Raw genomic sequence first — 18,137 nt, 5'->3', positions numbered from 1 at the left:
CGTCACATGTTTCGGAGAAAGCTCAGCACAGCATCCCCCTCTTTCTGGGGTGGGTGCCCCTCCACACACAGAGACAGGGGCCCTCCACCCACTCTGCGCCGAGGCCCCTCCCATCTCCTCTGTCCTCTCCACCTTGGCTCCCCCTAGACCAGACAAGGTGTTCCCTGGGCTGGTGGCTCGATGGTTTCAGGGTGAGACCCTATCCAGGGTGTGTTGTGTGGGTCCTGCTACTGCCCATATTTCCCAGGTCACAGTCTCCACACACACACTCCCACACCCTCCACACCCAGGAGTCACCAGCGCTCCTGAGCTGGAGACAGTGTCTTTACAAGGACCAGGGTTGAGGAGACCAGGCCTAGGGTCGCTGAGGATTTCCCCGATACTGTCCCTAGGTCTTGCCTTCCAGGGACGATGGCATTCTGATCCAGGCCAAGCCTCCTCCTGCACCCCCAAAATTCCTCCAGTCAGTCACCCATTAAGGGCTTCTGAGTCCTCCCCCCAACCCCTCCCGCTCCCCATACCTTCAGAAGGAGGGACTCCTGTGCATGAGCTCTGTGCTGGGGGCAGAGGGTGACCATATAGTGTGGGGTCCTGCCACGCCAGGTGCTGTGCCCTGGGGGACCCTCGGGAGGTGGAGTTACACACCTGCTCCACCCCTTCCCAGGTGGCCTTTGAAGCCAGAGGGTCAACACCTCACAGGGCTCAGCCCTGCATCACTTGCCCTCCACGAATTGTGTCCTTTTCAGATCTCCTGGAGAGTCTTGTGGGGTGACAAGAAGGGGACATCACTGCAGGGAGAATGCTTTGCTCCCTCATCCCCGAGGGACAGCTCTCCAGCAGTCTAGCTCCTCAGCCAGCAGCTCTGAGGTCTCCTCTTCTAGAATGTTCCCCAGAACCTCCTCCCTCCCCACTCTCCTTACTCCAGCCTGGCCAGTCACCTGCTCCCTGCTGACTCCTGGCTGCCCCTGTGTAATGAAAACAAGCCTGGCCTAGCTTGTCTCTACATCTGGGAAGTCAGTTGTGCAGTGAGTGACCAGTACATAGCAGCTAAGAGAATCCAGGTCCTGTGAAGACTAGAGGGGATGCCACATGTAACAATGTTTTGACCTTCTCCAAATATTCCGTGTCTTGTGTCTCCTGAGCCACAACAAGAAGGGGCAGGGGGATGGTGAGATGCCGACTCAGACCTGAGTGGGCCTCACCTCTCTGTCTCCAGCCTCCTGCCCTTCCTGAGGCCTCCACCCACCCTGGCATCCTCCCCTAGGCTCTCCCTGCAGCCTGGCTCCCTGGGGGCAGCAGAGGTCCAGGGATAAGTGCCCCTCTCTCGGTCTCCCTCAGGGGAGGATATGGTTCTGTAAAGGCCTCAGTAGAGTCTAGTGATGAACTCTGGTCCACAAGTAGCACTGGACACCACTGACGTGACGGGCTGAACGCATGCAGCTCACCTCTGTCCCTGAGGTGGGAAGAAGCAAAGAAACCCTGTGCTTTCTGGGGAATGGCAGCCCCTCCCCCATGTGTGCCTCTGGAACACTGAGTGAAAATGAAAAAATTCCTACATCTTGCTGGAGTTTTCCACCAAGTTGTGTAACCATCCAAGAGGAGAAGAAAAGACCCAGGTCCCCCCATTAGAGAGGGTGAGTGTGTGTGTAGAGCGGCTCTCTGAGCAGGTGCGGACTGTGCCGGGACTTATCCTGTTCCCCTTTCAGGGCATCTAGGAACAGGACTGCGTGCCCTGGGGAGCCAGATTGGGCTCAGAGAGGCAGACTGGGCCCAAGGACCCTAGGAAGTGTGCAGGGTCACTCTGCCCTCGTCCCTCTGGGACTGGAATGGATGACGTGTGAGAGTCTGGGGTCCAGGCCAGGCTGTCTGTATGATGTCCCAGCTCTGCCTTCTTGTAGGTGGCCTTCCCACCCTGGAGCCAGGACGGCGGACATGCTGTCCGTGCTCAGCCCAGGGTGTCAGCAATGTACCCAGGCTATCTCCCGTCCCCTCTCCGGGATCCCAGGTCCTATGTCATGGGCAAAGCTCTGAGACAGTGGGCCTGGAGAGATGGGGTCCTAGTGAGATGTGGGACCTGGGAAGATGGGGTCCTAGTGAGATGTGGGACCTGGGGAGATGGGTCCTAGTGAGATGTGGGACCTGGGGAGATGGGGTCCTAGTGAGATGTGGGACCTGGGGAGATGGGGTCCTAGTGAGATGTGGGACCTGGGGGGGTTGGGGTCCTTGTGAGATGTGGGACCTGGGGGGGTTGGGGTCCTTGTGAGATGTGAGACCTGGGGAGATGGGGTCCTAGTGAAATGTGGGACCTGGGGAGGTTGGGGTAGGGGACAGCATAGAGTGTGGAGAGCCTTCTCCCAAAGAAGCCCACCTGTCCTCTCCCCAAGTTGCCCCCTTTATCCAGTGGGACTGTACCTTGTGGGGTTTTTGGTAATTTGCTTCCAGAGATGGAGGTGGGGCTGCTGTCAGAGTCGAGAAATCAAAACCAAAGGAGCAGAGTTGATGACGAAACTCTTCCTGTAACACCACGTGGGACGTGTCAACATCTTCTGTTTTGGTAAAGAGAGGAGACAGGTCATGTGTGTGGGGAATCCTGACATGTTTCTTTTTTGTTATATTCTGGAGTGAGCCTGCAGGCACCACCGGTCCAAGGCCTGTTTTTTGTCCTACCTGTGGCTCCTAGTGTCCCGGGGAAGGAGCCGGCTGATGTAATCCCGGCCCAGGGGCCACAGCTTAGAGACGGATGTTCAGCATTAGCGCAGCCCAGGAGCAAAGGGTGTCGGCTGTGACGGGCGCTATCAGGTGTCCCTCTTTCTCTTTTCCCTACTACACACCCTCCCTGCTCAGAATCCTTCTGCTTCAGCCTCTGGCTACTAGCGCTGGCCCCCGCCTCCTCTGCTGGGTTCGAATCTTGACTCTGCTTTGTCCTAGCAAGGTGACCCTCGGCACAGAACACTGGACAACTGACTGATATTATTGGTATTGTTGAGTTTACCAATGTACACCTGCTCCAGAGAGACACAGAGGAAAACCTGTAGATCCATCCAACATACCGTTTCCTTCACTCCCAAAACAAGCCTGAACCCGCTCCGGCCCTCCCGTGCCCGCCTGAGTCCTCTGAGGAAAGTGGCAGGAGGCTGTTCCTGTTCCTCAGGCTCTGACAACCTGAAGTTCCGGAAAGGTGTGGCTGACACCTGTCACTGAGTTCGGGGCTCTCTTCTCAGCGGGTCCCTCCTCCTGGGGATGAGACGGATGCATTTCTGGTTCACCTCAGCTCCCTCTGCTGTGTATACAGTAGGTGCTCAGTGTGTGTGCAAATTCAACGACTTGCAAAGACTTTGGGGTGATGGAAAGTGTCGGGTTGGGAAGCAGGAGTCTGGCTTCTGTCCAGGTTCTCAGAAGGAGAGGCTATCAGCTCATCGTAATGGCTAAAGTGTCCTGGGCATTCATTCTGTGCTGGGCAAAAGCTCTTTCGAATGCTCCTTGTGTTTCTTTTATTATGGCGTCTCCTGCTGCATGGAAAGTTTCATTTTATAAAATCAGAGATGCTGTCAGGACTCGGGTCCCACCCCCACTTCCCCACTGCATCTCTCGCCACTTGTTTTGTCCCTCTGGTGTCCATGAGCTCCCAGATGGCCACCCACCTCCAGGCATTGGCTCTCATTCCAGATAGAAAAAAAGAGGATGGGGCAAACCCCGGACCTTGGAGTCTGTACGTCCTGCTGATGGTACGTGTGGTTCTTTACCGTGAGGGCGGTTGAAGAGAAACCCACACTGGTACTTTCTATCCGTGGTTTCCTTCCGAGACCCACATTTGTCCTCCTCCCACGCTGAGGCCCTCCTGCCCCTCCCTCTGGGCATCCCCCCACCCTCTCCTCTCTCCAGGCCCTTCTCTCTGGGTCTGGCCCTGCCCTACCCCCTCTCTGCTGAGGCTCGTCACCTGCAGCCCCGTCTGCACCGCTCTCCTGGGCGGATCCTCCTTCTCACGGTCCCTCCTGCCTCCCAGTGTCTGAGTAGGTACATTAGTCTTTCCTGCGACAAGTCTCTACAGGGATGCTTTAAAGTCAGAAGGACGTGGACTTGACTCTGGGCCCAGCCTCCTCCATGCTCAGGGACCTTGGACCTGACTTCACCTCCAGGTCTCAGGCACCTCCCCTGAAACACAGGACAATGACAGTGAACAATGACAGTGAGCAAGCATGGGGCTGTTGTGATAGTTAAATGACAATGTAAATGTCAAATGCTTAGGACAATGTTGGAGTCACTTATTCCTCAACAAATGATGACTTTTCTTTCTAAAAAAAGGGGAAATCCCTTGTTCAATAAATCACTTGATCCACAAATAATCCACCAGTGCTTCAAGTGTTCTGCTCACACTGGGCACCACGGGATGTGGACACAGGCAGCGTTGGGGCCCTCACCTGAGACCCAAGACAGGGCCAATTCCTGGGGGAGGAGAGTGTCCCCAGACAGAGGGGCAGGGGAAGAGGAGCAGCCACCAGGAGGCAGAGCCCCCCATCCCAGAGGAAGGGGAGCCCCGCCCTGGAGCAGAAGGCTCAGGAAGCAGACGACCACAGTGCCTGGGCTGCAGAGGGGTCAGAGCTGTGGCTTCAGCTCTCTGTCTGTCCTCAGGACCTTCTGCACTGCTTTCTGGCTCTGTGGCTGCGGCTAGTTTGCTTGATTACAGTTGGAGGTTCCACCTCAAGAACTCCTTTGGGACCCCAGGTGCCGCACATGTGACAAAGATCGGGATTGTCACACGGCTGTATCTGGGCAACAGGCCAAACCACTACCCTGACCCACCAGAAACACACACATACACACACACACACATGGGGTGACGTGACAAAAAGGGAACTCTTAGGATTCTCCAGACATACCCAGAAACCTACCTCAGCATGGCAGGAAAGCTGAGGATGTCATAACTTCCCAAAGCGGGTTTACGAGAAGAACCATCATCATTGACTCTGCTCCTTTGGTTTCAATTTCAGGGCTCTGGCAAGAGCCCCACCTCTATTCTTGGAAACAAGTGACGAAAAAGTCCATAAGATGCGGTCTCTCTGGGCAAAGCGGGCAACCTGAGAACAGGTGGAGTTACATTGGAAGAAGGGTCCCCAACTCTGTGCTGTCAGAGGGCAGGTTCCAGGCAGACCTGACCCCCACGCCCCCAGGTCCCACATCTCACTAGGACCCGATCTCCCCAGGACCCACATCTCACTAGGACCCCATCTCCCCAGGACCCACATCTCACTAGGACCCCATCTCCCCACTGTCTCAGAGCTTTGCCCATGACATAGGACCTGGGATCCCGGAGAGGGGACGGGAGATAGCCTGGGTACACTGCTGACACCCTGGGCTGAGCACGGACAGCATGTCCGCCGTCCTGGCTCCAGGGTGGGAAGGCCACCTACAAGAAGGCAGAGCTGGGACATCATACAGACAGCCTGGCCTGGACCCCAGACTCTCACACGTCATCCATTCCAGTCCCAGAGGGACGAGGGCAGAGTGACCCTGCACACTTCCTAGGGTCCTTGGGCCCAGTCTGCCTCTCTGAGCCCAATCTGGCTCCCCAGGGCACGCAGTCCTGTTCCTAGATGCCCTGAAAGGGGAACAGGATAAGTCCCGGCACAGTCCGCACCTGCTCAGAGAGCCGCTCTACACACACACTCACCCTCTCTAATGGGGGGACCTGGGTCTTTTCTTCTCCTCTTGGACATTTACACAGCTTGGTGGAAAACTCCAGCAAGATGTAGGAATTTTTTCGTTTTCACTCAGTGTTCCGAGGCACACATGGGGGAGGGGCTGCCATTCCCCAGAAAGCACAGGGTTTCTTTGCTTCTTACTTCCCACCTCAGGGACAGAGGTGAGCTGCATGCGTTCAGCCCGTCATGTCAGTGGTGTCCAGCGCTACTTGTGGAGCCAGAGTTCATCACTAGACTCTACTGAGGCCTTTACAGAACCATATCCTCCCCTGAGGGAGACCGAGAGAGGGGCACTTATCCCTGGACCTCTGCTGCCCCCAGGGAGCCAGGCTGCAGGGAGAGCCTAGGGGGGGATGCCAGGGTGGGTGGAGGCCTCAGGAAGGGCAGGAGGCTGGAGACAGAGAGGTGAGGCCCACTCAGGTCTGAGTCGGCATCTCACCATCCCCCTGCCCCTTCTTGTTGTGGCTCAGGAGACACAAGACACGGAATATTTGGAGAAGGTCAAAACATTGTTACATGTGGCATCCCCTCTAGTCTTCACAGGACATGGATTCTCTTAGCTGCTATGTACTGGTCACTCACTGCACAACTGACTTCCCAGATGTAGAGACAAGCTAGGCCAGGCTTGTTTTCATTACACAGGGGCAGCCAGGAGTCAGCAGGGAGCAGGGAACAGGTGACTGGCCAGGCTGGAGTAAGGAGAGTGGGGAGGGAGGAGGTTCTGGGGAACATTCTAGAAGAGGAGACCTCAGAGCTGCTGGCTGAGGAGCTAGACTGCTGGAGAGCTGTCCCTCGGGGATGAGGGAGCAAAGCATTCTCCCTGCAGTGATGTCCCCTTCTTGTCACCCCACAAGACTCTCCAGGAGATCTGAAAAGGACACAATTCGTGGAGGGCAAGTGATGCAGGGCTGAGCCCTGTGAGGTGTTGACCCTCTGGCTTCAAAGGCCACCTGGGAAGGGGTAGAGCTGGTGTGGAACTCCACCTCCCGAGGGTCCCCCAGGGCACAGCACCTAGTGTGGCAGGACCCCACACTATATGGTCACCCTCTGCCCCCAGCACAGAGCTCATGCACAGGAGTCCCTCCTTCTGAAGGTATGGGGAGCGGGAGGGGTTGGGGGGAGGACTCAGAAGCCCTTAATGGGTGACTGACTGGAGGAATTTTGGGGGTGCAGGAGGAGGCTTGGCCTGGATCAGAATGCCATCGTCCCTGGAAGGCAAGACCTGGGGACAGTATCGGGGAAATCCTCAGCGACCCTAGGCCTGGTCTCCTCAACCCTGGTCCTTGTAAAGACACTGTCTCCAGCTCAGGAGCGCTGGTGACTCCTGGGTGTGGAGGGTGTGGGAGTGTGTGTGTGGAGACTGTGACCTGGGAAATATGGGCAGTAGCAGGACCCACACAACACACCCTGGATAGGGTCTCACCCTGAAACCATCGAGCCACCAGCCCAGGGAACACCTTGTCTGGTCTAGGGGGAGCCAAGGTGGAGAGGACAGAGGAGATGGGAGGGGCCTCGGCGCAGAGTGGGTGGAGGGCCCCTGTCTCTGTGTGTGGAGGGGCACCCACCCCAGAAAGAGGGGGATGCTGTGCTGAGCTTTCTCCGAAACATGTGACGGGCCAGCCTGGGCGGGTGAGCAGCCTGGTTCTCAGTGCGGGAAGCCATGGGGGGACTCAGGGGGCTGGCCCAGCTGGCCCTGAGTTGGGGACATCTCCTGGGAGGGAGCGCTGGGTCAGCACTGGATTGTCTAAGAGGAGCCAGGAGGGAGAGTCAGTGGGACAGAGGGGCAGCCCTTGGGGCCAAACACGGCCAGCTGGAGCTCAGGATCACACTTGAGCTTGGAATACAAAGTCCCCCACATTCCTCACGGCCTGGAGGTGGAGAGAAAGAGCACAGCCCTGCATCCTTCTGCTCCCTGTGCCGTCCTGGCCAAGCCCTGCTCCCTCTGGCAGCCTTTCTTTTCTCCTCTGTGTAATGGGGTGACCACGCTTCATGTCCAGTTTATTATCCTTATGGTGGGCTCCCAAGGACAGCTCGGCACATGTTTGTCCCCTTCCCCCCCTTCCTAGACCAGGATGGAGGCCGTCTGCTGCCTCTCAGGGCAGGTTCTCCCCCCTCACTCACAGCCCACTTTGCCTCCATCCAGCAGCCCCAGGGAGCCTGGAGGAGGCCCTGCTCTGCACTGGCTGCTGAGGGAGACTCAGGGATGGATGCCCGGGGCCTGTCGTCTGGGGGCTGTGCGTCCTGTGCCCCGGCTTTCCCAGGGTATGAGCACCTGTTCGCTATGACCTCCCGCTTCCTTCCTCTGTACCACGCTGCCCAGATGACCCTCCCTCCCGAGACTTCCTTTACCTGTGGTCAGCCCTCATGGAGCCCCGGTCGGGCCTTTGTGAAAACAGAAATCAAAACCTAAAATGCCTTCAAGGGCATAGGGATGTCATACTTGGGTGGAGAAGTTCCTTTTTCTATGACATCCATGTGGCAAGAGTAGCCTGAGTCATGAAGGACTTGGGAGCAGCATCGCCAACTCAGCAGTTTCCTGGTTCTGATGTATGTATATAAGGTACCTAGTTCCTTGTAGAGCATCCCAGGAGGACACACTGTGACCAAGCAGAGAAGCAGGGGACACAGAGCCAGGGACGGTGAAGGGACTGAGACCTGGAGGCCATGCCAGCACTCGAGGCCAGGTACCGCCCACCCCCTGTAGCACCCCTGCTCCTGGGTTCCCTGCTGGGACCTCATCTTGTCCCCTGGGGCTCCTCTGCTTCCCCGCCTCCTTCCTGATGGTCCTTGTATGTCCAACAGGGCCCCTCAGCTGATGCCCAGGTTTCCTGTCCTACCACCTCCCTAGGCTCTGGGACTAGACCCTGGGGAGTCGCCCTTGATGGTCCCCGTTCCTCCTCTTCCTCCCATCCCCTTGAAATCTATGATTTCTGCTTGGACTCTCCTCTGAACTGTTGGCTAGGAGGTCACTTCCAGATTTACGTTTTTGTAAAGGTCGTATACTGTTTTCATAATTAGAAAAAAAGAGATAATCGTAAGTGATGTGAGGAGGACAGTGTGGCATTCTCTTTCCCTGATGGTCCCACTCAGGAATGTGTTTTGCCCGACGCCCCGTGTGGCTGGGGTTAGGCCTGAAACCCAGAGGACATGTGCCAATGGGTCCACACCCAGCAGGGCTGTGGGTCAGCAGGGCAAGCGCAGGTGGTGACGCCAAGAGAGGTGACCCAGCCTACTCCGGGCAGAGAGAGAGGCCCTCGTCAGAGGTGTGGGCAGCCTGCACTGGCCTTGTGGGTACACACTGAAAAAGGACCGCGCTGCCTTCCCCAGAATCCGGCAGGGGTCAGAGAGGGGGGCTAGGTGGCTCCAGCAAGGTGAGGGGGCGCTTATCCTTTATGTGTGTAGCCGGGAGTTGGGGTGCACGGGTGAGCTCAGCGTGGAGGGGAAGCAGTGTGGGGTGCAGGGCAGGAGCACAGGGTGTTCCCAGGAGGAGCCTATGTCTTTGGTTTCCCTCTGCCTGTGTACAGACCCCTCATGGATAAAGACACCTTCCTTGAGAACTTCACTCATGAGGTTAAGCCGCACAAGACCTACCTGTGCTACGAGGTAGAGCTCCAGGAGGATGACGCCTGGGTCCCAGTGGACGAGTACAAGGGCTTCCTGCGCAACCAGGTGACTGAACACAGCAGGCAGGACCTCCCAAACCGGGGGTATTCAGGGAGAAGCTTCTCCGTGCACTCGGGGTGTCCCAGAAAGCTCTCTCTAATTGGTCCCCGCAGCTGCTGTGCTCTTCCTGGAGTCCGGGTGGGGGAAGGGAGGAGGACAGTTTCTGCTGTGATTCGTAGCTTTGTACCACATTTCAGAAACTGTTCACAGTGTCACAGGAAAGGGCACCAACAGCCCAGTGCCAATCCAGGTTCAGGGCTCAGCCTGGCCCCTCCTGCTGTGCTCTAAGGAGGGGTTAGGATAGAGGGAAAGGCGTCTGGACAAAGGGGCAGGTTCTTCCCTGGCCCCTGCCTGGTTCAGCCTCTGGTCACAGAGCCCAAGTTCTCCCTCCTGGTCCCTCCAGTCACTACTGGGAGATCCTGGCGAGGGAGCTGGTCCCCACAAGGGCACTGCCAGCTGCACTTAGCCCAGGTCCGCCCCCTGGGCCCCAGCTCTGCCTCCACTCCCACCAAGGGCTCTGCACTGGTGCAGTCACTCAGCCTGACTTGTTCCTCTCTCCTGGGTCCCTGGTTGCAAATCTTTCCCTCTGCATGTTGGGCAAATCGCTCTAATCCTATGAGCCCCAACGAGGGCATTCATCCACTTCCCAGACACCACTCCCTTGGCACGCCTCCCCCCATCCTCCAGCACTGTGAGCCCTTTGCTGAGCTGGATCACCCTGGTGCTCAGCACAGGGTAAGGCCCCGAGTCCAAGCTTGCAGAGCTTTTGTGCTTAGGTGCGGTGGTGGGGGTGGTGGGGTGGGAGAGCGGGGTTAACCCTCCCTGGAGGAAGCCCCACTTGCCTGGCATCAGGCCCATGACCTTGGAGCTCACCTGCCTCCTCCCTCCGTCCTCAGCTCCTCTGCTCCTCCCTGTAGGGCCGACTAGGTGATACTCCTGATGGCCTGGATGTCGAGCACAACTTAGACCTCAAGCCCCACACTCTCAGGAATGAAGATGAGTCGTATTTAATGCAATAGTTAAAATCAAAATTAATGCAAATTCTATGACGAGTGAAGTATCAATAATTTGAGTAAAGACTGATCAGTTACAGTGCCACGAGGAGCCATAGTTTGCAGATGGAAATGGAAACGTCATCACTGCTGGCCCTTGTAACACGCTGACTTTGTTTTCATCATGAGTTTTGCCTCACGTTTGATCATGTAAATTCTGCATTGACATTTCATTCATGCCGATGCTGAGCTGTGGCCTCCCCTCTTCAATTTTGTGCTGGAGGCCAGCGCCTAACCTGTGTCACCCTGGTCCTACCCTCATCCTTATTCACAGCCAATGACACAACACTTCCTCTTTCTTCTGTTCTCAGGGCACTGACACAATGGAGCCCCGCTGCCATGCAGAGCTGTGCCTCCTGCGGCTGATCCGGTCCTGGGAGCTGAACACGGAGCAGCACTACAGGGTCACCTGTTTCATCTCCTGGAGCCCCTGCCATGACTGTGCCAGGGAACTGGCTGCGTTCCTGGGCAAGAACAGCCACTTGAGCCTGCGCGTCTTCGCCTCCCGCATCTATACGCTTGGTGGATATAAGACTGGGCTGCGCCAGCTGCAGGCGGCTGGGGCACAAGTCGCCATCATGGCCTCCAAGGGTCAGCGTGGGACTCATGGGGGTGCCGGTGGGCTGGGAGAGACCTGTGGGAAGTTGCTAGAAAGAGGAGAGGATGAGAAACCTTGGTGAGGAAGCCTGTTTGCTGCCTGCAGAGGTGGAGCTGGGCCCTGGGGAAGACTGGGTGTCCATTGGAAAAGAGAGTTCAGGGGGGAGAGGTGTCCTGAGTTCAAGGGAGGGAGGGTGGATACACATGCAAGAAGGGGCTTCCAGAAAGGGGGAGAATTGGGCAGCCTCAGATTCCTGTTGGAAGAAAGAATTTGAGGGAAGAAAGAGGAGGCAGTGAAATTATGATGGGGAGAGTGTGTCCCTAAGAGTCAGACACCTGTGGCCCCTCACCCACCCCTAGAACTGGAGCTCACTTCTGTTTCCCCTGTCGCCTTTCAGAGTTTGAGTACTGCTGGGAAACCTTCGTGGACCACCAGGGAGCAGCCTTCTTACCCTGGGATGACCTGGATAAACATAGCAAAGACCTATCTAAGGCTCTGAAGGACATTCTCCAGGTGAGGTTCTTCCCTCCCTGCTCCCCGTCCTCCCACCTCCACGCCCCTTCTCCCCCTCACCATCTCTCCCTGGACCTTTGTTTCCCTCTGCTCAGGGCCTCCTCTGGGTTACCTGCTCTCTGCCGGGGCACCAGGTCTATCCCTCCCATCCCTTCTCATACGGTGCCTCTGCTTTCTCACCTCCCTGTGTCCCTCCTTCTCTCCCCATTTTGTAACTGCCCCAGACCTCTTCTCTCTTCATCTTTCCAACTGCCTCACTCCCTGCTTTCTTCAACTCTGCCTTCTGGATCTAGAATCAGGAAAACTGACAGGTGGACTGCAATCTCTCTAAAGAAGGCAAGAGACCTGCGTTGAACAGCAGAATAATACTCTTTCTTCAAGAAATGGAACCACCCTATTGGCCACCATCTCCAGATTGATGCAAAGAAACCGGCGAAAGGCAATGAGCTCATAAGAAATTGTTTGTTTGTTTGTTTTTAAATCTAATAGATTTACTGTCATGTAAAATCCTTGTTGTGTTCCAAATATACACTAGTAAGATTATTGTCAATAGTATCAGGACAGTTTTTGATGATTTTAATTGATTTTAAATCCAAAGCAATAAAATGAAAAATTAAGAATCTCCCACAAATTTTTTTGCTCTATAAATGTATAATGAAGTCCAAATAGTTCAATAAACACTTGCAAATGTGCAAATGACTTTCTCTTTTATAGGCACTTTTTGGGGAGTCAGGTAGTGATCACAGTAATTCCTACTGGTCAAGTATATAAGGGGAAACTTAATTTAAATATCTACTCTCATTGACAAATTATTATACTGATAGCAGCAAGTATTTGAAATGACAGCCCAAGCAATAAGACAAGAGAGAAAAATGTACAAAAAAAAAAGTGTAAATATTGGGAACAAACATTCAAATTGTCAGTTAGACGGGGGCTGGGAATTACTCCAGTCCTCAGGCCATTTCTACTTCCCCTGCCCTGGTGAGGAAGCTAGAGGGAGGGGCTTTCCTGCCAGAGTATGACCTCTGCCCTTTACGGTCCTGGGCCCAAGCAGGACCCACCACAGGCACTAGATGTCTCTCCTGCCATGTCTCTGTGGAGCCTGCGTCATGCTGAGTGAGCCCCTGGCAGCTGGGTGTCCTGCACAGGCTGTTCCGGGCAGTGAAGGCTCCCAGGTCTCACCTCACAGACTTCTGCTCACGTGCCAGGGCCCAACCTGGTCACAACCTCACACCGTGACTGCAGGGACTGCGGGAGGAGTCATTGAGTTTGAGACATTGGAGGGATGGAGAGTAAGGACAGACGATGACCCATGACCATGGCCAAGGAGGGAGGAGGGACTAAGTCAGGGAGGGCCTGCCGCCCGAAGGGGAGAACTGATAGGCAGTCACCTGGAGAGATGGAAGCAAAGGAGAGGGGGGGGGCAGTGAGAGGAGGGGCAAAGCAGGACTGAGGGCCAAAGGTGAAAGGCCAAGGGGCAAGAAGGAGCCTAAGGACAGGACACTGGGATCGAGGGAGCCTGGCAGGGACTGTGGCTGCCAGTGACGGAAAGCTGCCGGGAGGGCTGAACCAGGCTGTTTCACAGAACAAGGCACGTGGGAAGGGTAGGGTGTGGGCCTGGCTCAGCTGCTCGGCAATGCTGTCAGGACATGCGACACAGCCCTTGTCCCCAGCTCAGCTCTAGGTGCTCGTCTGCTGCTGGTTTCCTCCAGGCTTCAGATGGCTGCCCACCTCCAGCCATCACGATGTCTCATTCCAAGGGGGCATGAGAAAGGGGACAGGACAAATCCCGGAACTTTCAAGCCTGTACATCCTTTCAATGGACAATCAGAGTGACCTACCATGAAGGGTGGCTGATAGGATACCCCATAAGTTCCAGTTTCCAGTGGTGTTGCCTTTGGAGACCCCGTTTGTTTGCAAAGGGAACAGGACTGGCTCTTGGGTTCCTCACCTGTAACGTGTAGAGAATAAGAGTGACTGACCAGGGGGCTGCCCTGACGGTTAAATGTTGAGTATTTACTTAAATGTCTGAGATAGGCAATCCTCAACAAAGGAAGAAGTTATTATAAAATAGAGGGGAAGTCTCTCATTCACTAAATCACTCAATCCACCAGTAATACCTCAGTCTTGCAGCAAGTTCTGCTCATACCACGTGCAGCCAGGTGCTGGGAAGAGGTGATGCCAGGAAGCGCCCAGGGCCTCAGCAGGGCGGTCACGGCTGAGACCCAGGACAGGGCCAGTTCCCGCTCCTGAGTCCCCTCCTCCTGGTCTTCGTGATGGGGACTCCCCTCCTTCCCTCCAGGGCTCCTTCTCTGATCCCTGGGAGCTCCTCCTGTCCCCTGACCCCAGCGTCTGGCCTGGCCTCTCTCTAGGGGTCCCGGCGTGTCCTCTAGGCTGATGCTTTCATTTCTGTGTCTCTTCCTGCTCCTGCTGCAGGTGTGCCAGGGAGCCTGAGTCCCATAGGTGATGGTGCCATGCCCAGGTGAGGGGGACGGATTAGAGGGGACGCCTTTCCCTTGTCTTTAAATTAGCCTCCACTTTTTGGTGCAGACTCACCTTGTCTCAGGCCTGGGCAAAGCCCTTTTCATCCCCAAGCTCACCCCAACTTCACCAATTTTCAGAGCAGGGACTGACTGCTTAGTACCATTTTGCTCTGAGGGAAAGTCCTTTTTCCCTTTTCCCAAGGTCACAGGTAGGGCAAGGTAGAACCCAGATTCACACCTAAGACCACGCAGATCTGTAGCCAACACTGGGAGGGTTTTTTGGGACTGAAGCCTGTGAGCTGTGTTCGAATATACAGAGAGGTCAGAGGAACCCACAAATGAAGCGGTTTTCTAGCCCAGGAGTCTGGAGGTGGCTCCATCCTTGTGGAGAGCACGTCTGGGAGACTTCAAGGCAGAGGGGGCGGGGCGACTGAGACAGGACCAGATTGCAGGGGAGATGTCTGCCAGGGCAGATGAGGGGCAGGGCTGAGGAGGCCCTGAGAGAGGCCTGTCACCTAAGGAGCTCTGTCACCTAAGGAGCGCTGTCACCTTTTCCTTGTCTTTAAATTAGAGGGGAGAAATCTTTGTCATCCTGGAACCCCTTGGAGCAGGGAGGTTGTGTGTCACCATGGCTGAGGTCCCAACACAAGTGCTTTAGCTGAAGACTGCCAGCGATCCAGCCTGCACGCCCAGGAACTTTGAATTTCAGGTAGAAACAAATGATTTGGAGCTTATTTAACTCCAAAAGCATTGACATTTAACTGGTGTCATATATATATAATTTTTTTTTTTTTTTTTTTACATTTTTTTAATTGCTAAATCTTTCTGCAGTACTTGTATGGGAGACACAGGAACTTCCATTCGGTTCCCAGAGGGACGCAGGCTGTGGGCCCCGCACCGCTACCTACATCCCACTCCAGCCTGTCTCTCTGACCCAGCGTGAGCACACCCAGACACCTGTCCTGGTCACAGGGTGGTTTCTGGCATGCCCCATGTAGGACTCGGGTGGCATGCTTGCTGCCTGGCTGCAAAATATCAAAATGGAAAGTCATTTGAACTTGACACTAAGAGACTTTTCTTCGAGATGTACAAGTGTCATTGCACAAGTGATATGGCACAAATGATGTGAACAGAAACATGAAGTGGAGTCACTAATGTCAAGGGGCCCTAAATTGGAGCCAGGAGACCCTGGGGGGAGCCGGCTTACACACGCGCACAGCAACGAAGATGGAGTCTTAGACTCCGCCCACCACGAAGGGCTACATCCTGCTGTACTTCTTGTGGCTTATTTCACTGAACTCCAGCCTAGCAACGAGCTAACCTACCCGATACAAACTGACGTCAGTTATTATTATCTACGGTCATAATTCTTTCCAAATAAGTATGTAAGCCTGCGCTTGTGCCTTTATAAACCCGATCTTTCTCCCCTCCAACCTGGAGCACAGTTCAAGCTCCTCCTGAATCCGTGGTGTTGGAATTTGAACTCCTAAGACCCACATCAACTTTCGTTTTGCTTTCCAGCCTCAGTTTTTTCTTCTTTCACAGTGACATTGCACAAGTGACATCACAACACTGTAAAAGGAGGGTACTCTGCTTGCTTGTGCAGGGACAAGTACGGGCAACCTTCGCTTGAACATGTGAAAAGTGATGGGAGTTTAACACAGCAGAATATTTATCGTTCTGAAATGTTAGATGAAAAGCTGAAGCTTCAGAGGAGAGAATTCGGGAGGTGGGACACGTTGCTGGAGAAGTGGAGTCTTTATTTTACAAAGATGGGAGCCTGGGGAGACTGGTCATGGTGGAAAGAAAGAGAAATAGAATTTAAGCTGAAGAGGGGATGGGTTGAGGATCTGAAAACACTGATATCACCTCGAAGGCCGGTCATAAGTGAGGTCAAAGGTGACGTATCAAGACACAGACGTACAAGCACATGATGTCACCACATGGAAATAGCCATGGAGGTTACAGGAGAAGTGGTTGAAAGTGTCAGTGTTTGGGAGGCCTGAAGGTGGTAGTTTTGTATTTGTTTTTTGTCATTTTGATTTTGGTAATGGGGTATGCCTTTTGTTAATACCTTCTAATTCCGTTCACAATAGAGACAGAAGCCCTACAAAATGCTTTGGAATACATTTAATAAGAAATGAACAAAACTAAAATAATACATAAATTTGATAGAAATGCATTGAAAAACACAATGATTGCTTTTGCCTCTTTTTTTTACCTTGAAAAAATACTACTGATGTTGAAATGGTAAAAAGAAGGATTTTGATACCGTGTGATGGAGGGTGATGCCACCAAATATCTCCTGGGCTTGTGGGTCTAAGAGCTCTGCCTGGGCCCCACAGTGAGACTGCTGGGAGGACAGGTGGAGTGTGGACATTGCCCTGTGACTGGGAAGCTTGCTTCTCCCATGGTCTGGGCGAAATAAGCCTTAAGGAACCCTGGCTCACCGAATCCAGTAGGCTACGGGAAGCTCAGGTAGAATTCATGCATCTGGGGGGTGGCCGATTGGCTCAGTTGGTGAGAGCACGAGCTCTGAACAGCAGGGTTGCCAGTTCAATTCCCACACAGGCCAGTGAGCTGCGCCCTCCACAACTAGATTGAAGACAACGAGCTGCTGCTGAGCTTCTGGAGGGGCAGCCGGATGGCTCAGCTGGTTAGAACGTGAGCTCTCAACAAAGAGGTTGCCAGTTCAATTCCCACATGGGATGGTGGGCTGTGCCCCCTCAACAAAAGATTGAAAAAGAATGGCGACTGGACTTGGAGCTGAGCTGCGGCCTCCACAACTAGATTGAAGGACAACAACTTGGAGCTGATGGGCCCTAGAGAAACACAGTGTTCCCCAATATTCCCCAATAAAAATTGAAAAAAAACCCTCATGCATTTGTAGAGCACACCTTGGGTTGTTGGTGTAAAAGAAGGTGAAATCACTTGGTATGAATCCCACATTAGCTTCACTAACACTAAGCATTCAATTGGATACTGATGGGAAATGTGTACTGAATCTAATGACAAGTTGGGAACGTCCAGTTTTTAGAGGGGTTTAGCTCTCACTCTCTTGTAGCCGAAATGTTTTTCTTCTGTATTATCAGATGTCCCCCCCGACACACTCTCCTTATGCTGTCTGGACATATATTCAACTAGCACTAGACACACTGAACAGCATTTAAAGAACTCACGTTGCTTTTTTTTTTTTATTGTGGTAAATGCACATACCTAAAATTTACCCAAGGAATGCACTGTCATTTTTCGTCTTTGCATGATGTTCCTTGGAAGTCTCATTTGTTCAATTTTGATGGCTGTCCTATATTTTTTTAACTGGATGTGTCACTTTTCCAATGTGCCTGGATATCTCGAGCCCCAGAACTCTGGGTGAGTGTCTCAGATCCCCAGTAGCTGTGCTTCCCTTAGCTCACCAGGGCTCTGTGTGCAGGCACCAGGTGTGACCTACTATGTATCAGATGTCACTGAGTCTGTGAACACACCAGGCTGTTGTGAGATTTTACATTGCCATTTTAATTAATATAACGATATATATTTTTATCTGTACAATTAAAATTAAACATCAACACATAAACATTTTAAAAAGAGAGAAAGGAAGGTGCCAGACCAGCCAGACCTGAGAGGCAGCACCCCGTTTTAGGCTTTGCGCCCTCCTCCTGGATGATGACCTCAGATCAGCGGGATGCCTGCAGTCCCCTGGGCCGGACCCTGCCCAGTCACGCTTGACACTGGTCCCCTCTTCCGCGTTCCTGTTGTTTCTGCCTTTGGTGTTTGCTCGTGGTGCTGTTGTCCTTGAGTGTGTGCAGCCCTATGACCTGGGAGCTGACACGGGGCCACCATGACACTCCCGCATTGTAAACTGAAGGAGTCAAACTGAAGCAGACAGAAGCGAAAATCAGCAACAGTTACTGAGCGCTGATCCTCCGTCAGGGTCTCTTCCTCCTGCCTGAATAGGAGTTACGAGCAGTTAAACGCCCCCAGCCCAGCAGGGAGCATCAGTCGCGTTCTCACCCCCACTGAGCAGGGAGGCTTTGGGGTTAGAGTCACAAAACAGAGCTGGGATCTGAACCAGCCAGGCAGTCGTGCTCTGACACTGCGCCTGGGGTGACTGAAGAAAGTCTGAACT

The 18,137-nt window shown here is 54.0% G+C and overlaps 1 protein-coding gene across 2 annotated transcripts; it reads left to right on the top strand.

The window, feature by feature from the left end:
• The first annotated feature begins 8,113 nt into the window (after positions 1-8,113).
• On the top strand, positions 8,114-12,148 carry LOC141570177 (DNA dC->dU-editing enzyme APOBEC-3G-like). Of its 2 annotated transcripts, none has more exons than XM_074326410.2 (5): positions 8,114-8,383; positions 9,224-9,368; positions 10,726-11,005; positions 11,410-11,525; positions 11,750-12,148. In XM_074326410.2, exons 1-5 carry the CDS (start codon positions 8,364-8,366, stop codon positions 11,816-11,818), a joined length of 630 nt encoding a protein of 209 aa, XP_074182511.2. In that variant the 5' UTR covers positions 8,114-8,363; the 3' UTR covers positions 11,819-12,148. The 2 variants fall into 2 exon arrangements, with proteins under 2 accessions (XP_074182511.2, XP_074182513.2); XM_074326412.2 differs by having other exon boundaries at positions 8,179-8,383; positions 11,819-12,148.
• Positions 12,149-18,137: the final 5,989 nt, after the last annotated feature.

This window comes from Rhinolophus sinicus, chromosome 1 (assembly GCF_057876585.1).
Source record: "Rhinolophus sinicus isolate RSI-liver-muscle chromosome 1, RSI-T2T, whole genome shotgun sequence".
NCBI classification, from domain to species: Eukaryota; Metazoa; Chordata; class Mammalia; order Chiroptera; family Rhinolophidae; genus Rhinolophus; species Rhinolophus sinicus.
This window is presented reverse-complemented; position numbering and strand designations above follow the sequence as displayed.